This window comes from Salvia hispanica, chromosome 6, assembly GCF_023119035.1.
Source record: "Salvia hispanica cultivar TCC Black 2014 chromosome 6, UniMelb_Shisp_WGS_1.0, whole genome shotgun sequence".
NCBI lineage: Eukaryota > Viridiplantae > Streptophyta > Magnoliopsida > Lamiales > Lamiaceae > Salvia > Salvia hispanica.
The window spans coordinates 43,960,491-43,979,227 of NC_062970.1; the positions used below are offsets into that span (position 1 = coordinate 43,960,491).

General features: G+C 32.2%; 2 protein-coding genes across 2 annotated transcripts; both read left to right on the top strand.

Annotated features, from left to right (window-relative positions):
- The first annotated feature begins 2,455 nt into the window (after window positions 1–2,455).
- On the top strand, window positions 2,456–3,377 carry LOC125195438 (putative F-box protein At1g33530). Its single transcript, XM_048093587.1, has 2 exons — window positions 2,456–3,232; window positions 3,327–3,377. Exons 1-2 carry the CDS (start codon window positions 2,456–2,458, stop codon window positions 3,375–3,377), a joined length of 828 nt encoding a protein of 275 aa, XP_047949544.1.
- Window positions 3,378–15,407: 12,030 nt separating this feature from the next.
- On the top strand, window positions 15,408–17,654 carry LOC125196752 (WRKY transcription factor 71-like). Its single transcript, XM_048095365.1, has 3 exons — window positions 15,408–15,866; window positions 15,957–16,100; window positions 17,057–17,654. Exons 1-3 carry the CDS (start codon window positions 15,514–15,516, stop codon window positions 17,427–17,429), a joined length of 870 nt encoding a protein of 289 aa, XP_047951322.1. The 5' UTR covers window positions 15,408–15,513; the 3' UTR covers window positions 17,430–17,654.
- Window positions 17,655–18,737: the final 1,083 nt, after the last annotated feature.

Here is an 18,737-nt window from a genome sequence, read left to right on the forward strand (position 1 = left end):
GTCAGTTTGGGAGGATCAGATATTAGAAGGCAGATGAGCGCAGATGAAAGGATCCGAGCACCAGGTTTTCTTCATTTACTTATTTTTCAAGACTTTTGATCATCTTAATCCTGTTTATTCTTGTTATAATCAATCAAACCTTCAAATTTGAATATTTTCCCCTCCAAATGAAGGCAGATTTATTTGAAAAACTACCGCAAGTACTAACGAAAGACATCCTGGGAAGACTCTTGATTAAAAGGTGCGAGTATGTTTATGAATCATGGCACGATATAATGCTCTCGATTAGAAACATTGTGAGGTGCAAGTGTGTCTGCAAATCATGGCGTGATCTAATTCAAGAGGATAATGAGTTTGCAACGTTGTATACTCCGAAACCATGCCTGGCTTTCATCGATGAAGATGAGAGGTACAATATCTCCGATGAGGCCTGCGTGCCACTTTTCCAATTCGATTTGCCTCCTCCCTATATTCAATATTCATCTCGTGATCATCACCATCGAGTTGTAATTGGTTCGACTAGTGGTTTGCTTTTGGTGTCGGATAAATTTGGTAGCGAGTGTAATGCTCTTTTCATATGCAATCCAACGACTCTTGAATTTTTCGAGCTTCCTCCACTGCCTACGAGAAGAAGCATATTTGGACTTGGAGTGAGTAATTTAAGTCGGAAATTTAAGATTTTATGTTGCGAGCACTCTGGGTCTTGTCATGTATACACTCCAGGAGAAGAAGGGGCGTGGAGAAGCATCGCAGCAGCACCGGGCAGGCTGGGGCTGTTCGTTCATGATACTGTTGCATTTTGTAATGGAAATCTTCACTGGCTTGCATATGATTTGACGAAGAATTATTTATTTGTTTGTTGCTTTAATCTTGAAACCGAATTCTTCTCCCGTTTTTCACTTCCTCATGGCAAAGATTCCGGATCCAATGATGGAAACCTGCATCTGTGTGTTTTGGAGGACCGACTATGTGTAGTCAATATTTCATCTTTTGGCAGTGTTGTTAATCGTATTGTTATTTGGCGGATGAACGACTATGCAAATGATAAAGCTTGGGTAATGGAATGTATCGACAAGGAATATGCCTTCGGACTTGGTCGCGTGTACAATATTTTGGTAAATGATGACTTTTTCTTTATAAGTTTTCCGGGTCGACTTTTTACCTTCCCCAAAGATGATGGAGCGTCTCTGTTAACTTACCGTTTCTTTTCTATTTATAGATATTCCAATATTATTGTTCACACCCCAAGTTTTCTCTCACTCAAAACTATGGGAATTCGCAATGTTCAGTCATTAATTTTGTATTAGGCAAATATGTCCTATGTAATTTACAATACTTATTATTGGAGTGCCATTTCTTTTGTTTTCACCTCATATGTTTCTAATTTTTACTTTTATTCACTATATCCTAGTTTATAATAGAACTGATTCTCACATCGATCATATATTAATGTTAATGAAATATGAAATGTGTTGAATGTTGATTAAATATGGAATGTGATTTCAATCTTAATTTGGACATGCAGAAACACAGAGTTAATCATAATTTGGGATTAATAAATCATGGAAGTTAATGTATCATATCAGAATGATACAATCAATATATCTAAAGGATACAATCAATTTACCCAATAGGCTATAACCTACTATCAATCCGTGTGAATCTTTTAATATCGATCATCGGCTAGCTAAATCTTCTATATAATTAAATGTATTAGTTTAACTAAACAATAAAATCGTGTAATATTTTAATATGGGCTAAGCCCACTACTCAATAACTAAACTAATAGTATGAATTAATTAGGTTATTATTTCTTATTTTCTTCTTCCATCGCCCGACGTCCGCGATTCTCTTCTGTAAGTTATTTCCATGCTTTTTCTTCATAAAATTTTATCTCTGTTCATTCTCTTTTCCTATTTTGATAAATATAGAATGATTTGGATTTTAATATAATAAATTATAACTGGAAAAATGTTTTGGTATAGTTTTAGCGTAAACCTTAATATATGTATTTTACTAAAAAATATATAATATGATTGGTTTTGCAGTATGTATTTTCCTAGGGCATTTTAAGTTTTGCAATATCATGGAAATTAGATATTGAAATTGATTTTACTATGCATATACATTTTCCTATATACATATATAGTTGATTTGTTTATGTTCAATAGATTTGAATAGGATCAGATTTTAGAAGGAAGATGAGCGCAGATAAAAGGATTAATATTTCTTTATCCGAGCACCAGGTTTTCTTCATTTACTTATTTTTCAAGACTTTTCATTATCTTAATCCTGTCTATTATTGCTATAATTAAACAAACCTTCAAATTTGAATGTATTCCCCCTCCAAATGAAGGAAAATTTATTCGAAAAACTACCTCAAGTACTAACGAGAGACATCCTGGGAAGACTCTCGATCAAAAGGTGCGAGTATGTTTATGAATCATGGCACGATATGACACTCTCGATTAGGAACATTGTGAGGTGCAAGTGTGTTTGCAAATCATGGCGTGATCTGATAAAAGAGGATGATGAGTTTGCAACATCGTGTACTCCGAAACCATGCCTGGCTTTCGTCCATGAAAACGAGGGGTTCAATATCTGCAATGAGGCATGCGAGCCACATTTCCAATTCGATTTGCCTCCTCCCTATAGTCAATATCCAACTCATGAGCATCACCGACGAGTTGTAATTGATTCGACTAGTGGTTTGCTTTTGGTGTGGGATGGAGTTCGTATCGATTGTAGTGCTCTTTTCATATGCAATCCAATGACTCTTGAATTTGTCGAGCTTCCTCCACTGCCTACCAGCAGATGCATATTTGGATTTGGAGTGAGTAATTTAAATCGGAAATTTAAGATTTTATGTTGTGAGCTATCTGGGTCTTGTCATGTATACACTCTAGGAGGAGAAGGGGCGTGGAGAAGCATCGATGCACCACCCAGCAGGCTGCGCCTGTCTGTTTTGGTATCACGTGATACTGCTGCATTTCTAAATGGAAATCTTCACTGGCTTGCAATCGGGGAGAATTATTTATTTATTTGTTGCTTTAATCTTGAAACCGAACTTTTCTCCTGTTTTTCACTTCCTCATGGCGAAGATTCTGGATCCAATGATGGAAAGCTGCAGCTGCGTGTTTTGGAGGACAGACTATGTCTATGCAGTAATTTATTTTCTGATAATCGAATTGTTATTTGGCGGATGAACGACTATGGAAATGATAAAGCTTGGGTAATGGAATGCATCGACGAGGAATATGCCTACGGACCTGGTCGAGTGTACGATATTTTGGTAAATAATGACTTTTTCTTTATAAATTTTCCAGGTCGAGTTTTTATCTTCCCCGAAGATGATAGAGCGTCTCCGTGTCTGTTAACTTACCGTTTCTTCTCTATTTATGAATATTCCAATATTGTTGTTCACACCCCAAGTTTTCTCTCACTCAAAACTATGGGAATTCGCGATGTTCAATCATTAATTTTGTATTAGGCAAATGTCCAATACTTTCATATACTATTTCTTTTGTTTCACCTTATATTTTTATTGTTATTCCACTAAGATCCTAGTTTATAATACTGCGTTAAACTTTCCGTTATCTATATATGTCACCATCTGAGTGTGTCACATCGATCATATGTTATGTGACCAAGGACAGATAGTGTTTAAGAAATATGAAATGTGTTCAATGTGATTTTAATATGGATAATTGGCTAGCTAGATCTGATGGCCCTCGATCAGTCATAGTGAAAGTTTAGGGTGCGGTCTTCAATTCAAGGCTTCACGTAATCTATATGCACTCCTTCTGTCTGCGAATAGAAGTCTATTTTCTTTCTAACACGAGTTTTAAATGAGGTTAAGGTTAAGAAATAGTTAGTGGAATGTACGGTCTATAATCATTTATGATAAAAATGAACTGTAACTCTATTATGCGAACGGACTGAAATAGAAAAATAAGACTTTTATTTGTGAACGGAGGGAGTATCACAGTTAGCCATTGGATTATAATTTCGGCGGACATGATCTTGTGATATTTCACTTTTTTAATGTTAATAAGTGAAAAATGTCAACGGAAGGGTAAAAATTAACACTTCATTGTCTCTCTCTCTCATGCGATTTGTAACAAGTATTATCAATTTATTTAAAAAATTTCGAAATTTTCACAAAGTAGGAGTATTATTTATCGAAATCAGAGCTCCAAATATAACAATTTTTAGTACTACGGTCTACGTATCACCAGTAGACTATTCATAATTTTATATACATAGATTACTCCACATGTGAGATTTATTAAAAATAAGGAAATGGTATTTTGATCTAATAATCCAATTTCATTTAAGAAAATAAATTTTCTGTGTTCAGTTTTATGACTTCAAAATCTTCCCCCATATATAATTATGTTTCATATTTGGTTAATTAATATCAATATTCTATTTTAGATAATTATGTTTCATATTTGGTTAATTAATATCATTATTCTATTTTAGATACGAGATATACATTTTTACGTCAATATTATGTTATTTTCTAAATCTATAGACATTAATGATAAATCTTTTAACTCAACGCAAAACTTTTCTTCTTCTTCTTCTCTAATATAGTAATTTTCAAAATTTACACATACCATTATGTTATTTTGTAAATCTATAATTAAGTTATATGTCACCATTATGTTATTTTGGAAATCTATAGCTTTAATTTACGCTACCATTATGTTATTTTGGAAATAAAGATAAATCAGTTAAAAATCAATCCTTAGAATCATGGAAATTAAGTAATGAAATTGATTTTATATACCATACATATAGATATATATATATATATATAGTCTATTTAATTTGTTTTTGTTTATTATATATTACTCCTACTTAATTTCGGCGACAATTGAAGAGTATCAAAAATTAGAAGCACGATGAGCGCGGATGAGAGGATTAATATTCCTCTATCAGAGCACCAGATTTTCTTCAATTACTAGTTATTTTTGAAGACTTTCTGTTTTGATTATCTTAATCCTGTTTATTCTTGCAATAAATTTAATATTTTCCCCCTCTAAATGAAGGAAGATCTATTTGGAAAACTACCGGAAGTACTAACGAGAGAGATCTTGGGAAGACTCTTGATTGAAAGGTGAGGGGCGGAGCTAGGGATTTGAAGGAAAGGGAACAAATTTACATACAAAGGAATTTTAAAATTTTGAGGAGGAGCATTTAGTAGAAAATTAAAAGAATTAAATTTAAAATATGCATATAGATACGTGGGATGAAAAGTAAGAGGTGGGGCAATTGCCCCACTTTGTTAACATGTACATTCGCCCCTGGAAAGGTGCAAGTGTATTTGTAAATCACGGCATGATCTGTTACTCTCAATTAGAGACACTGTGAGTTGCAAGTTTGTTTGCAAATCGTGGCGTGATATGATAGAAGAGGTTGAGTTTGCAACGTCGAATAGTCCAAAACCATGCCTGGCTTTCATCCGTAAAGACGCGAGGTACCATATATGCAATGAGGCATGCGAGCCACTTTTCCAATTCGATTTGCCTCCTCCCCATAATCAATATTCAACTCGTGATCACCATATATCGTGTTGTAATTGATTCCACTAATGGTTTGCTTTTGGTGTGGGATGAATTTGATAATGATTGCAATGTTCTTTCATATGCAATCCAATGACTCTTGAATTTTTCGAGCTTCCTCCTTTGCCTACAACTCTACAAGTAGAAAAAGCATATTTGGATTTGGAGTCAGTATCTTTAATCTACAATTTAAGATTTTATGCTGTGATCAATCCGGGTGTTGTCATGTATTCAATCTAGAACAAGAAGGGGCGTGGAGACGCATCGCTGCAGCACCGGGCAGCTTGGGGCAGCCCAGTGATGTTGTTGCATTTTTTTAATGAATATCTTCAATGGCTTGCACTTTGCTCCTGTTTTTCTCTTCCACATGACATAGATTCCAGATTTAATGATGGCAAATTTCAACTACGTGTGTTTGAGGACCGACTATGCTTATGCAATATTTTTAAGTCGGGTTGGACAAATAATGTTGTTATTTGGCGGATGAATAGCTACGGGAATGACAATTCTTGGGTAAAGGAATATATCGGTACAGAATATATCTAAGGATATGCTAGCCTACCCAATATTTTGGTAGGAAATAACTTTTTCTACGTGAATTTTAAAGATAGACTTTTTGTCTTCCCCAGAGACACTGGAGCGACTCCAGCGACTTACACATTTATTATCTATCTGTTGTTATTCCAACATTGTTAATTTTAAACCAAGTTTTCTCTCACTTAAAACTATGGGTATTCAAAATGTTCAGTCATTAAGTTTGTACTATTAGGCAAACCATGTCCTATAAAATTTCCTACAATTACCGTTATTTTTGTGTTAATCTTGTCTGTTTTTAATTTTTATTTTATTAAATCCTCTTTTATACACTGATTAATTTTCCATTATCTATATATTATGTCACCATAATAACTGATTCTCACATAATATCTTATGTGATCAATGACACAATGCTGAAAGAATGTGAAATGTGTTTAAAGATGTAACGTGATTTTCATATGATAGAAACATAAATTGCATGCAGAAAGTCTTCATATACAGAAACACAAAGTTAATTTACATATTAAGTGGTTGATTTTGTGTGACTTAAAAAAAATTTGAAGGAACACTTTAAATGTGTAGAATTGCTTAATTTAACACTTTTGATTCGACTTATACATATAAGTGCATAATAATATTCTTCCACCGTTCCTTATAAATTTGGTCACAGTTTTTCGACACCAATTTCTATGAGAGTAATTTTTCCATTCTAATTAAATCTCAAACATGATCAATAGATCATAATTTGGGATTATTAAATCATAAGTGGATAAAATAAAATGTACTACTGTTGAATTTAATTAGATTTGACGCTACACCAAAATGGGCCTTTACTGGATCATATGATGCTTTGATTTTGAGTCTTTGACACAACCCGGCCCAAACGCAGGCTTTGATTATACGGGCGAACACAAATGAATTTATTCATGCAATTAATTTTTCCTACAACTTAAAAGGGAGCTACACAATTTTACTGAGTGAACAATTTCAAATTGAAAATATCAGATAACATCTTAATATTTTAATATTAATTTTCTCAGTCATTTTTGGTGGTTGTTAAAGTTGATATGGAGTTGAACTTTAAGTGAATAACCACCACTAACCCTAGACAAGTACTAGTATATTAGATGAGGTGAAGAGTTTTTTTCCTATATTTTAATGGGAAAATATCAGATAGGTAGTAAACATTGTTTCTAGTTTGATTATATTCACTTTGAAAGGTAGTACTTCCTAGTTCTAAAAAAAATAGTCATACTTATACATAGCATGAGTTTTAATTTGCAATTGATAAATTAAGAAATAGTATGTTGGAAAAAGTAAAAAAAAGACAGGGAAAAGTAGTGAAAAAAATGTTAGTGGTTATCGGTTTCACATTGTAAATGATGTGTAGGATTATTAGTTGATGCAAAACTTTTCATATTTAGACTTAGTCTAATTTTGAAGGACGGCCAACAATGTCAAAACTAGTCTACTTTTTTAGGATAGGGGAGTGTATTATATACTCTCTTCATTTGGCAATATAAGTATCATCTTGGTTTAATTGCTAATAAAAATCTCATTTCTTTTTCAATTCACACATTTCACTCACATTTTATTATAAAATTAATACCCTTTGTGTTAGTCAATTTTGACATTTTCATTCGATTGATAAACTTAATTTAATTTTATTATTTAAAACATTTTCAGCACATGTTACATTATTAATGGTATTACGCTCAATATTCATTAACACTATTCCGATGATTTTTTTCTCTTTTATCCATATTTAAAAAAAATTGTAGTATTAAAATTCGTATTATAACAAAATTTTTATTTTTAAAGGATAAAAAGAATAATAAATACTATAATATTTATATCCAAAGTTGGAGGTTGCATATAGATTAATTAATTAAATACATTATTATACAAAAATGGAATAGGACTATTTTCATGACCTTGACTAGTGAACAAACACCATGAGTGAGTGAAAACGATAATGTTGACAAGAATTCACAAAAATAATTTCAATATATGGGATGGAATCAATAAAAACTTTGGAGCAGAGAAAATTATGGCACGACCACGTCAACCACTCTTTTTTTAATCAGTGTTGCAAACCTTTTATAGCCTTAATATTCTTAATTATACTACTCCAATTTATATAATAATTTGCCTAGATTATTGTCCCACTATTAAAATACTTTGATTCCTCTCAAGTAGTCATCCATTAAGTCAAAATAGTGCACATCAATTTTTTGGTCAAGATTATTGGGAGTGGTGAATCCCAACAACAAGACATTTCACATTTGAAGATGCTAAATGCTTAATTCAGCATATAAATATAATATATATTACATAAATTAATTATTATTTTAATATCAAATTGGGGTGTTTAAATAGTTAATTTTGACTAATTCAAAACATTCCAAGTGGAGTAGATGGGATTAAATGATTAGGATTATTGACTTGTGATGTCTTCTTGGTGAAATAAAAGAAATCCCACGAGTTGCAGTTTCGATTCCATATTTTCACTTTAATTATTGTATTGTAGTATTAAATTTTAAATATTAGTACTACTAGTTTTTGCTTTTCCCAGTGCACTAATAGTCAATAGATCATAAGTAAAGATAGGATACTAAATAAGATCCATATGCAAAATAAGTGCTCTTTGTGTAACTAGGATGTGAAATGTGGAGTATTTCATATCTCTATCCATTTTCTGAATTTATTTTTATAAATTTTAGCCATGTTTTTTTATAATCATGTTTTCATCTATTATACATTTATTGAGTATAGAAAATGAATCAGTCCACAATCACGTTTGTGGGCTTCCGTACATATATTTATAGGCTTAATCCGATTCATTTTCTTAATTGGATTAGAGATTATTTGTTTTGCTTATATGATTTTTCTCTCATCGTAAATTGTCTCTGAAAAATTATAATGAATTTATCACTCCAGATGTAGATAGACATTATATCGAACTTTGTAAATAATATATACTATGTTGTTATTTAGTCATTTAGTAGTATTTCCAAACAAGATTCATATGAAACAAAGGCATTTTATTGAGAAAAAACGTGTATACAAATCAATTATTCATAAATATATATTGAGAAAAACGTATATACAATTTGTATGAGGATTTAGAATAAAACTCATAGGTAAATCACTATCGGATTCAAAGTGGGCCTTTGAATTGGTCATTAGCTGACTTTATAAATTTGTTGAACAGATTAATTAGTCTTACATTATTTATCAATTCCAAAGCAGAAGTCTAACATTATTATGAAAATTTGGAAAGGTCCTTTATTAATTTAGACTTACTTTTTATCATATTTTATACCAGCAACTCTATATTGCCATTTCAATCTTGTATTTAATCTTAACCATATATAATAGTTAAAATTATACTATTATATAAAATAAAATACATCATAAAAACTGACGATTTCAGTGTAAGACTTTGTATTATGAGTTTTAAAAATTTTAAACGTCAATATCTGAAAGATTCCTTTTTCTAGGAAAGTGAATTAATTTTACATACCTAACAAATAACCTGCCCCCTCTTACGCATTGACGATCGTTTCCATAACAATATCAACAAATATTATATATTATGTCACGTATCATGGACACAATGTTGGTCAATTTTTTATGCTATTTCACTAGTAGTACTATTTTACCCCTATAAAAATCTTCATGAATAAATAAATACTTATATTTTTACAGTATCGAATTCTTTGGTATATATATTTTGAATTTCGATATAACTAAATTTGGATATAGCTAATTATCAATAGGGATATTGTACCGATTTTTCAATTTATTATACCGAAATATTGTTAATACAGAAATCTTATTTAATAAGTAACCAAAATGATTTAATTTGTCTTAACTTTTAAATACGGAATATATTAATATTGACCATTAATATACTGCGGTACACATAAATACTGCATATATAGCATTATTTTATTTTAATGCATACAATTATTGCACTAAAATCTTTTGATATATTATGTAGTAGTGAAAATTACAGCATACCAAAAATTTTATATTCTTAATTAATTATTTTGATACAAAAAGTATATATTTCAATATATTTTCTCATCCCTAGTCAAGCAAAACTACTTCCTCAATGGGAAAGCTTTCTCTTTGTTTTGGAACCACTACGATTATTGCTTTCTCAAATTTTAAGGAATCTCCTTAATTATAATGAGTGACCTTATCGGATTCTTTGATAATGATAAAGTTAAATAATACGTTACGATACAATTATTATGAAACCTTTCGATAACCCTATCTTATGTGATACACTTTTTTATTTGAAATTATCTAGATGTTCTCTCTAATAATTTGAGTATGGTCTCGATATCCTAAAACATCTTGCACATACACGAGTAGACATGTACACAAATCTCATTCTATAAAGTTAATCAAACTAAAGTATGACTATTGACTTTTGAGCAATCAATCATGGTATAAATAAGGTGTATTTTGTTTTCTATTTTTTCCCCCCCTTTTAAGAGGAATTAAATTGTCTATCAATATCGATATATGGTCCCCCATCCAAGTATACGATAAATTGTTGTTTAGGTATCGAAAAGGGTGTATAATTATAAAGAAAAGGTAGTATAATAATGTAGTCAAAAAATGGCACAGCAAATTTATATACGTGTGACAAGTTAACTAAATTTGGTAGTTGCCAATTGCTGTACTTAGTTAACTCGAGGCCTAATTGTATCTTGTTATTTAGCAACCCTTTACCTAACATACAAGGAGTTTCAGAATTTGTCTTCTAATGTATACACTTTTGAAATCGAGTCTCGAGACATGGATATATACTGGTGGGATCGACAGATCCCACCATAAATTCACAATCATTACAAATTCAATCTTCGAGTCACTGCACCAACCCATGTCCGATAACTTCGAAACCTACAAGTTCTTTTCCAGGATCCTAGAACTTAATTGGATATAATTGGCCCTTGTAAAATTGATGCCAATGTGTTATATGTAGTTACTTTGATTTTATTTTGCAGTGTGCAAAGCATTCAAATATTTTGTCTATGTAAAGTCAAGATGAAGACAATAAATAAACTTTAACAAATGATCTGACGCACCACCTATTTTTGTTGGTATTATACAATAAAGAGGTTGCCTAACTTTAGCCACATCATTGTGTTTATAGGTTCTATAGTCAAACTTTTATACTTCCACATCCTTATATACAAGTAGACTCACACTCAAAGTTTAAAATGAGATGTAACATTATATATTAATATTTAAAATCAGATTTCATTTGATTGATCGAAAGGTTCCGTAAGCAAAAGAATAATGATTAAATTTTATTTTTACTAATATAAAAAAAAAATGAAATTTATAAGCACCAGTTTATGAGCATCATAAGTGCTCGTAAATTGAAGAGCACTCCACCAGGAAAACAACGAGCACCGTCATACTCGCAAAGTCACAGTATTTTATCAAATTGAGATTTGACATGAAAAAATGTGGATGCTACTTTTAGTAAACACAGTCTTGCTTGTAAAAAATAGAGCCAAGCAATGACGTTATATATTTGAGAACTCAACTTGTTCTCGTAACATCGCTAAAAGTGAGAGAAATTGGTGAGCACAATCATGTGCTCACCAATTATTTTATTAGAAAAACCATGTCAAATTTTATAATTAAGTGAAAACGGTGAGTTTCTCGGTGCTCATTATAAATTTGCAAGCACAATTGCACCTTTGGTGCTCGTAACCATCATGTTTTTTGTAGTGATGTCAATAAAATAGTCAAAATTATGTGTTTTTTTAAAAAACATACCTAAACCATTATATAGTACATATAAATATTCTTCATTGACATTCATACATTCTCAAAAACGATAATCTAGACAATAGATAGTAGTATTATATTTCATCCATCCTATAAAAATATAAGCATATGATATGACACGAGAATAATAAAAGAGAGAAGAAGAAAAGAGCAGTTAAAAGTTGTTAGTGGATACTAGAACCCATATTATTACTAATGTTTTAATGGTGTTATAAGTTGTAAATAATTTGATGTATATGAGTAATAAATTGAGATAACTTTCCCTAAATTGAATGCCCATATTTTTATGGACCGAGAGTATAAATTAATTTGAATTTCGAAGAAAAAAAGACATAGTGTTATAAATTTATAATTTTATGAGTGTGTGAATCTAACATATGGTTAGAATTAAACAAAAGCTCTTCCTGAAAAGTTGGTCTTAATTACTAAAAAGGAATCCACTTTCTTAAAATGCAAATATTTATTTTATTGAATTTTATTTAGCCGAAATTAATTTCAATATAAAAAAAAATGAAAAGCGTTGATAAAAAAAGGAAAGAGACGTTAGCGCCCGAGGATTAGGAGACAGGTAATAAACGGTGGCGGGCGAAATAGGGTCGGCCACGTGCCTATCACATGTCGGCTGCAGTCAAAATGCCGGTGCACCGGTGGGGACACGTGTCGACACCGACCCGCCTGAGCTGCTTGCCCCGACAATCACAACTTTGACCGCTCTCATCATTCCACTCCACACCCTCGGTTGACTTTTTACAACTCCTTCCAAATCCACTTGATTGCATCTCTAATCACTCTATCATCAATCAAACATATTTCATCAACTTATAATTAAGACCCCGGGTACTTGCTACTCGATTGCCAAATTTTATGATAATGTCAAAGCCATGTGAGAGATATTAAAATGATAGAAACACGAGAAAATTCAAAGAGTCCTAATTTTCCGAATCTCGGTTTATTCTTAAAATTAAGCTAGCATTTGATATGATTTCTGTAATTTTAAATGATTTTTAAAAATAAAAAATTCTAATAAATAACAAAAGTTTTTAGAAAGTACTTAAATTATTGTATTCGCCTTTCAAACTAACGACCTTGGAAGGCCAAATTCTATTATTCATTAGCTTTCGCAAGCTATGTGCGAATTTCAATACAATCCAAGATACCGAATTTTCGTTATAAAATGACGCATTTCGCCACATATTACTCTAGGATGCAATGATTTAAGTTATCGAAACAAATATTTTTGCGATTAGTCTTGAGTATTTTGTTGTGAGTTAAAATGTCCATTAACTGCTACATTTTTTTGCCAAATTATTGGTGTTTCCTCCCTTTCTAAAGAATTAGAAGATTCCACTTTCCGAATTTATAAACTAGAATAGAATGTGGAATTAATTGTTTTTATTGTTTATAATTACTAGTGAATTAGTAGTCAATTGTATTGATCGAAATAATAGAACACGAGCACAAATGTATATGCATAAAAAAACAGGAAGCAAGTGTATTTACTATATAAGGTTTGAAATTAAATAAAGCTGGCATGATGCGTCATTTTTAATATATAAAGTAGTCTTTTTCAACGAAAATATTCTTCTAAAACTTATTTGAGTCTAGTGATCGGAAATCGTATTTATAAAAGTTACATATATAAGTAAGTAATTATTCCATAATATATATTTGAAGTTTTGAACCACGCGCATAAATATGGCTTTGGCTTTGTGATTTGATTTTCCTACGAGTGCGACATCAGATAGCAAACAATGTTGTTTTTGTTGAATGCATTCTGAACCACTTATTATATGAAAGAATACATATTTTTAGTTTGCATTCAAACCACTTATTATATGAAAGAATAAATATTTTTAGTCAATTCAATAGTATTTTACTACCTCCGTCCCCCAAATATTGACACACTTTGACCCGACACGAGTTTTAAGAAATGTAATGGAAAATGAGTTGAAAAAGTTGATGGGATGTGGATCCTACTTTTAAAGTATTAGTTTTATAATAAAATGTGAGTAAGAATGAGTTAGTGGAATATGAGGTCCATTGCAAAAAATGGTAAAAAGTGAAATGTGTCAAACTTTCAGAGACGGATCGAAATGATAAACTGTATCAAACTTTCAGGGACGGGATAGTACATTATTTATAGATACTTTGTATATCTTACACAACCAATCCCTCTAATTATTTACCAATAGAATGAAGAAGTTGTATGTGTACTTATCACTTGTATGTACTTGACTACTTGTGATGTGATTAACGAAACGAAATTCGTGGATCAGACATAATAAAAAGATAGCTCGATCGCATATGTTGGAAGACATATGCAGTATGACAGCCGTGACTAACAGTGGAATCCTCCGGGAATTGGCACTGCCAATTCTAATAATGAATGTAATGGAGTTTTCCGATCTTACCATGTGCATATGATGAGATTGGTCCACCCCTGACTTCATTCAAATCCAACAAATGGATCCAAAAATATACCGTCCAAAAAATAGAAAGAATTTAATTTAAATAATATAAACAATAAAAGTAGCTTAGGCTTTTCGACACGATTTTCCCACGAGTGCGACATCATAAATAGCAAGATGCAAAAATCGGTGTCACCAATTAAAGATTTCTGCCGAATCACAAACAATGCTGTTTTTGTTGAACGCATTCTAAACCACTTATATTAATAGTCAATTCGACACTATTAATGTCACGTTATTAATATTTTTATATCCTAAACCAATTCCTCTCATTCTCTTCGATATCAAAACAATGAACAAGTTGTGTGAGTACTTGGAGTACTTGTTTTACTAGTATAGTACACATCAATCTACCGCCAAAAAATTAGTAGAAGAATGTAAATATACCCAAAAAGACTCATTTATTATCAAAATCATAAACTTTTGCAGAAATTGAATATTTACCACAAACTTAAAATTTAGTCGCAAGAATCACAAATTTATGCAGTATGGTGAATTTCTCATGATTTGGAATTCCGTAGAAATTTGAGAAAATTTTGAACTTAAGTAACACAAAATGACGTCGTTTTTTGTATTAACCGGTTTTTCCATCTACATAACTAACTTGCCACATCGAATTCAATTTAAGGGGAAATTGAATTCATGAGAAATTCATGAAAAAATACCAAATTTCAATTAGCTTAAGTTGTGGAGAAAAAAGAACAATTATTTTTCCCATAATCACATGTTACTAGATTCACAATGCTCTGTTTTTTTCACCAACTTGTACTTTATTTAAAGAATAGGAGTTATTTAAAGAATATGAGTAATTCTATAATACGTGCAACATTCACAAAAATATAAATATGAACTTAGGTTGTTCGTGTAGGGCTGACGGCTGACCTTTTCTTGTTTCCCCACCAAATTAAATTTAATAAACAACGATTAACTCATGAAACCTCCTCAATTAAATCAAAATCATTAATTTTTTTTTTCTCGTCAAACCTTTTTAAATAAATGCATAAAAGCAAATCCAAACCACTGTCAAACCTAAAGCTCACATTCTTCTTCTTTCTCCACTTAGTCTACTCTCTCTCTCTCTCCACTCCTTCATCAATCTCTCTCCACTCTCTCCCTTCATGTCGGAAGATTTCACAGATTTCATCTACCGGCCACCATTTCAAGATGATCATCGCCGCACCACCGCCTTCACAAACTCCGGCAGCCATTCCTCCGCCTTCGACGATCATTCCTCACTACTCATCAACAACAATATGGAAATGTTCGATCCTACCTTTGCTGAATTTCTTCACGGATCAAACGATCACACCTCATTCTCCACCGCCGTAGACGATCAGCGGATACCGGCGCCAGCCACGCCGAACTCCTCGATTTCGTCGTCATCGGCCGAGGCGGCCGCGGGCGATGAAGAGTCGAATAAGGGTAAGAAGGAAGCGAAGGAAACCCTTGAAGATGAAAGCCCCAAGAAAGAGTGAGTATTTTACTCTTTTTAGATTGATTTAGCATGTTTTTTTGATGATTAATTGAAACTTATGATTTGTTTTTGAAATGTTTGGTTAAGCTCGAAGGCGAAGAAGAAAGGAGAGAAGAAGCAAAGGCAGCCAAGATTTGCTTTCATGACCAAGAGTGAAGTTGATCATCTAGAAGATGGGTATAGATGGAGAAAATATGGACAAAAGGCTGTCAAAAATAGCCCTTATCCAAGGTTAGTTATTTCATTAATTCAATTGTTTTTGTTTGATTAAAATCATTTAAATTTGGTTAATCACTACGGCTCCATTATATTTATGATGATATTGGTTCATATGCTAATATAATCTATTTTTAATTGGAGCCGATCTTGTATGAACAAGATCTTTAGGGATTTAGGTAAAAAACAAATTTCATGCAAAGTCAAACTTTATGTATCTTGTAAACTTGTACATATATTATGTCGTCTTGTTCCTCGATTACGGTTTCATATGCAAAATATATTGACCCAATTGATTTGTTGAATATAGTATTATTGAGTTGAAAGCAACAACCCTACTATGAACACTCTTTTACGTCTCTTCACCCAAAAAATGGTTGTTTGAATTTGTTTAACTATATTTGCCAAATCCCTTTTATGTCAGCACGAATCATGTTCGGATGTTTCTATATGTAACATTTTTTATTGTTCCATTTTCATGGATTACAATTTTTGGCTTTAAACCAAAGCAAAAGTTACCCTAACAAATAACATATATAGTGCGCTAGTCAAGTTTTGTTCATGAGCTCCTAAAATAAGTTTATTCAAGGGGTACTTTGTCATAAATTAATAAATTTTTGTTTTGCTTTTGCATGTCAAACTTTTGATTTGTTCTTATTTTGCAACCAATCAAGATTTGATGCTGAAATGACTCGATTAGTTACTTACGTGCCACTATCTGAAATACAGCCGACGATACATTGAGGGGAGCGAAATCATGTCATTTTGCACTAAATTAAATAATTATATTTGATGTACTCCACACATTTCGTTTCTCTTTTTTCAATTTCTCTCATCCATGCATCTCATTCTTTCTTAATATAAACCCTAATTCTACCAATGAAAATTATTTAATTTTATATAAAATGACATTGTTTTTTGCCTACAAAGTCACATCTATTTAATTTGTTTTCAAAAAAATCCATTTGCAGAAGCTACTACCGGTGCACGACACAGAAATGCCCAGTGAAGAAACGCGTGGAGAGATCCTACGAAGACCCTTCAATCGTCATCACAACTTACGAAGGGCAACACAACCACCATGTGCCGGCGACCCTCCGTGGAAATGCGGCTGCATTGTTTGCCCCCTCAATGATGGCTCCGCCGTTGATCCCATTGGAAGGCCAAGGCTACCCTCAAGAGTTCTTGCTTCAAGTGCCTCACCTATACGGCGGCGGCAGCAACAATATGTTTCATCAACAGAATTTTAGTAGCCTGTATCAGCAGCAACAACTCCACCAGTTTGTTGACTATGGACTACTGCAAGATATAATTCCTCCAGTTTACCCTAAAGAGGAGACATGAGAGAGATCTTGAAACTTAGCTTTTGCTAGAGAGGGTTTCTTTGTTTATTTATATAATGATGTATATTTATTTTACTGACTATAAGAATATCGATCGGCGGTATGCATATAGACATGACTAGTGTAGTATTATCTTTCTTCTTCATCTTCTGTCTCATTTTGAATAATAGCTAATGTAATAGTAGTATTACATTTTGATGTGCATGAATTTACATTTTCAAAGCTATATACATCTTGTGTTGTGATCTCGTTACTGTTTATCTATTGACCTTAAATTAATATGGTCAAAAGAAAGCAACCTTAGTGGTCATAAGTAACGAATGGTTAGAACATAGAATTATTCTTTTTATCATATACATAGTATAATGTATGTTAAATCATAAACGCAAAAGTTAGGGTTACACAAATCAAGAATGATGAAGGCTCGGGTGGCAGTACAAGAAGGGGAGATCAAGGGTAAGATTTAATATCGCGTAGGATGCATGCATTGTTTTAACTTAAACTATTTTCGTAAAGTCTAATTCTTGTATATTAACTTTATTCATAAAAGAGTGATTTTTTGCAAGCTATTTGAGAACGGAATGGAAAGACAAGTTGATGATTTTAAGCGAACGAGATGGGCTTTCTTTTTAAATAAGGACTATGTCCTAAGCATGTTATTTTTGAAATGATGGGAGATATGTTTGTCATGCCATATTTTATTTTTGTGATGCTGTGGGACCTATCTGAAGTGGCTTTTGCCATGTATGGTTAACGAATTCGGGTCTGACTAGGGAGTGAGTCCCTACCCAGGTTGGTGTACACTATCTCTTTGAGTTGGCCGGTCTAGTGACTTGGAATGTGGCCACATTCCTTGTCATGTAGTTCAGATATGGTATGTTGATGTTGATGATGTTGAGGTTGATGGTGATGATGATATTGGTGAAATGTTTTAGTGACTCGGGCCCTTTCAAAGTTAAAACCCAGAGGTCACTCGTTAATGGCATGATAAACAATTATTTTTTTATAAAAATATTTTCGGCATGAGTCCACTGAGTGCATCAAGTACTCAGCCCTGCATTTGTTTTAAAAAAATGTGCAGGTTGAGCGTTGACGAGTGCGGTGGGTGTTGAGTACAAAAGGGAAGAAGATGTTAATCAAATGGTTAGAATATGTTGTGTCCTCCTACATAGCATTATTCTACTCTCGAAATGCTTCCGCTAAATGTTGTTTCTTTTGAGTTCGTGTATTGTTGAGATAGTTTCATTTAGAGTTGTTGATTGTTCAAAATGATACTCTGATTTTATTCGAGCTATTTCTATTATATCGA

What these genes read in the sequence shown, in the direction of transcription:
- LOC125195438 (XM_048093587.1), top strand. Translation starts at nt 2,456, where the DNA reads ATGACACTCTCGATTAGGAACATTGTGAGGTGCAAGTGTGTTTGCAAA. An exon ending in ATGGAAATGATAAAGCTTGG is followed by an intron (nt 3,233 to 3,326) that starts GTAATGGAATGC and finishes TAAATTTTCCAG; the next exon opens with GTCGAGTTTTTATCTTCCCC.
- LOC125196752 (XM_048095365.1), top strand. Translation starts at nt 15,514, where the DNA reads ATGTCGGAAGATTTCACAGATTTCATCTACCGGCCACCATTTCAAGAT. An exon ending in GATGAAAGCCCCAAGAAAGA is followed by an intron (nt 15,867 to 15,956) that starts GTGAGTATTTTA and finishes TGTTTGGTTAAG; the next exon opens with CTCGAAGGCGAAGAAGAAAG. An exon ending in AAAAATAGCCCTTATCCAAG is followed by an intron (nt 16,101 to 17,056) that starts GTTAGTTATTTC and finishes ATCCATTTGCAG; the next exon opens with AAGCTACTACCGGTGCACGA.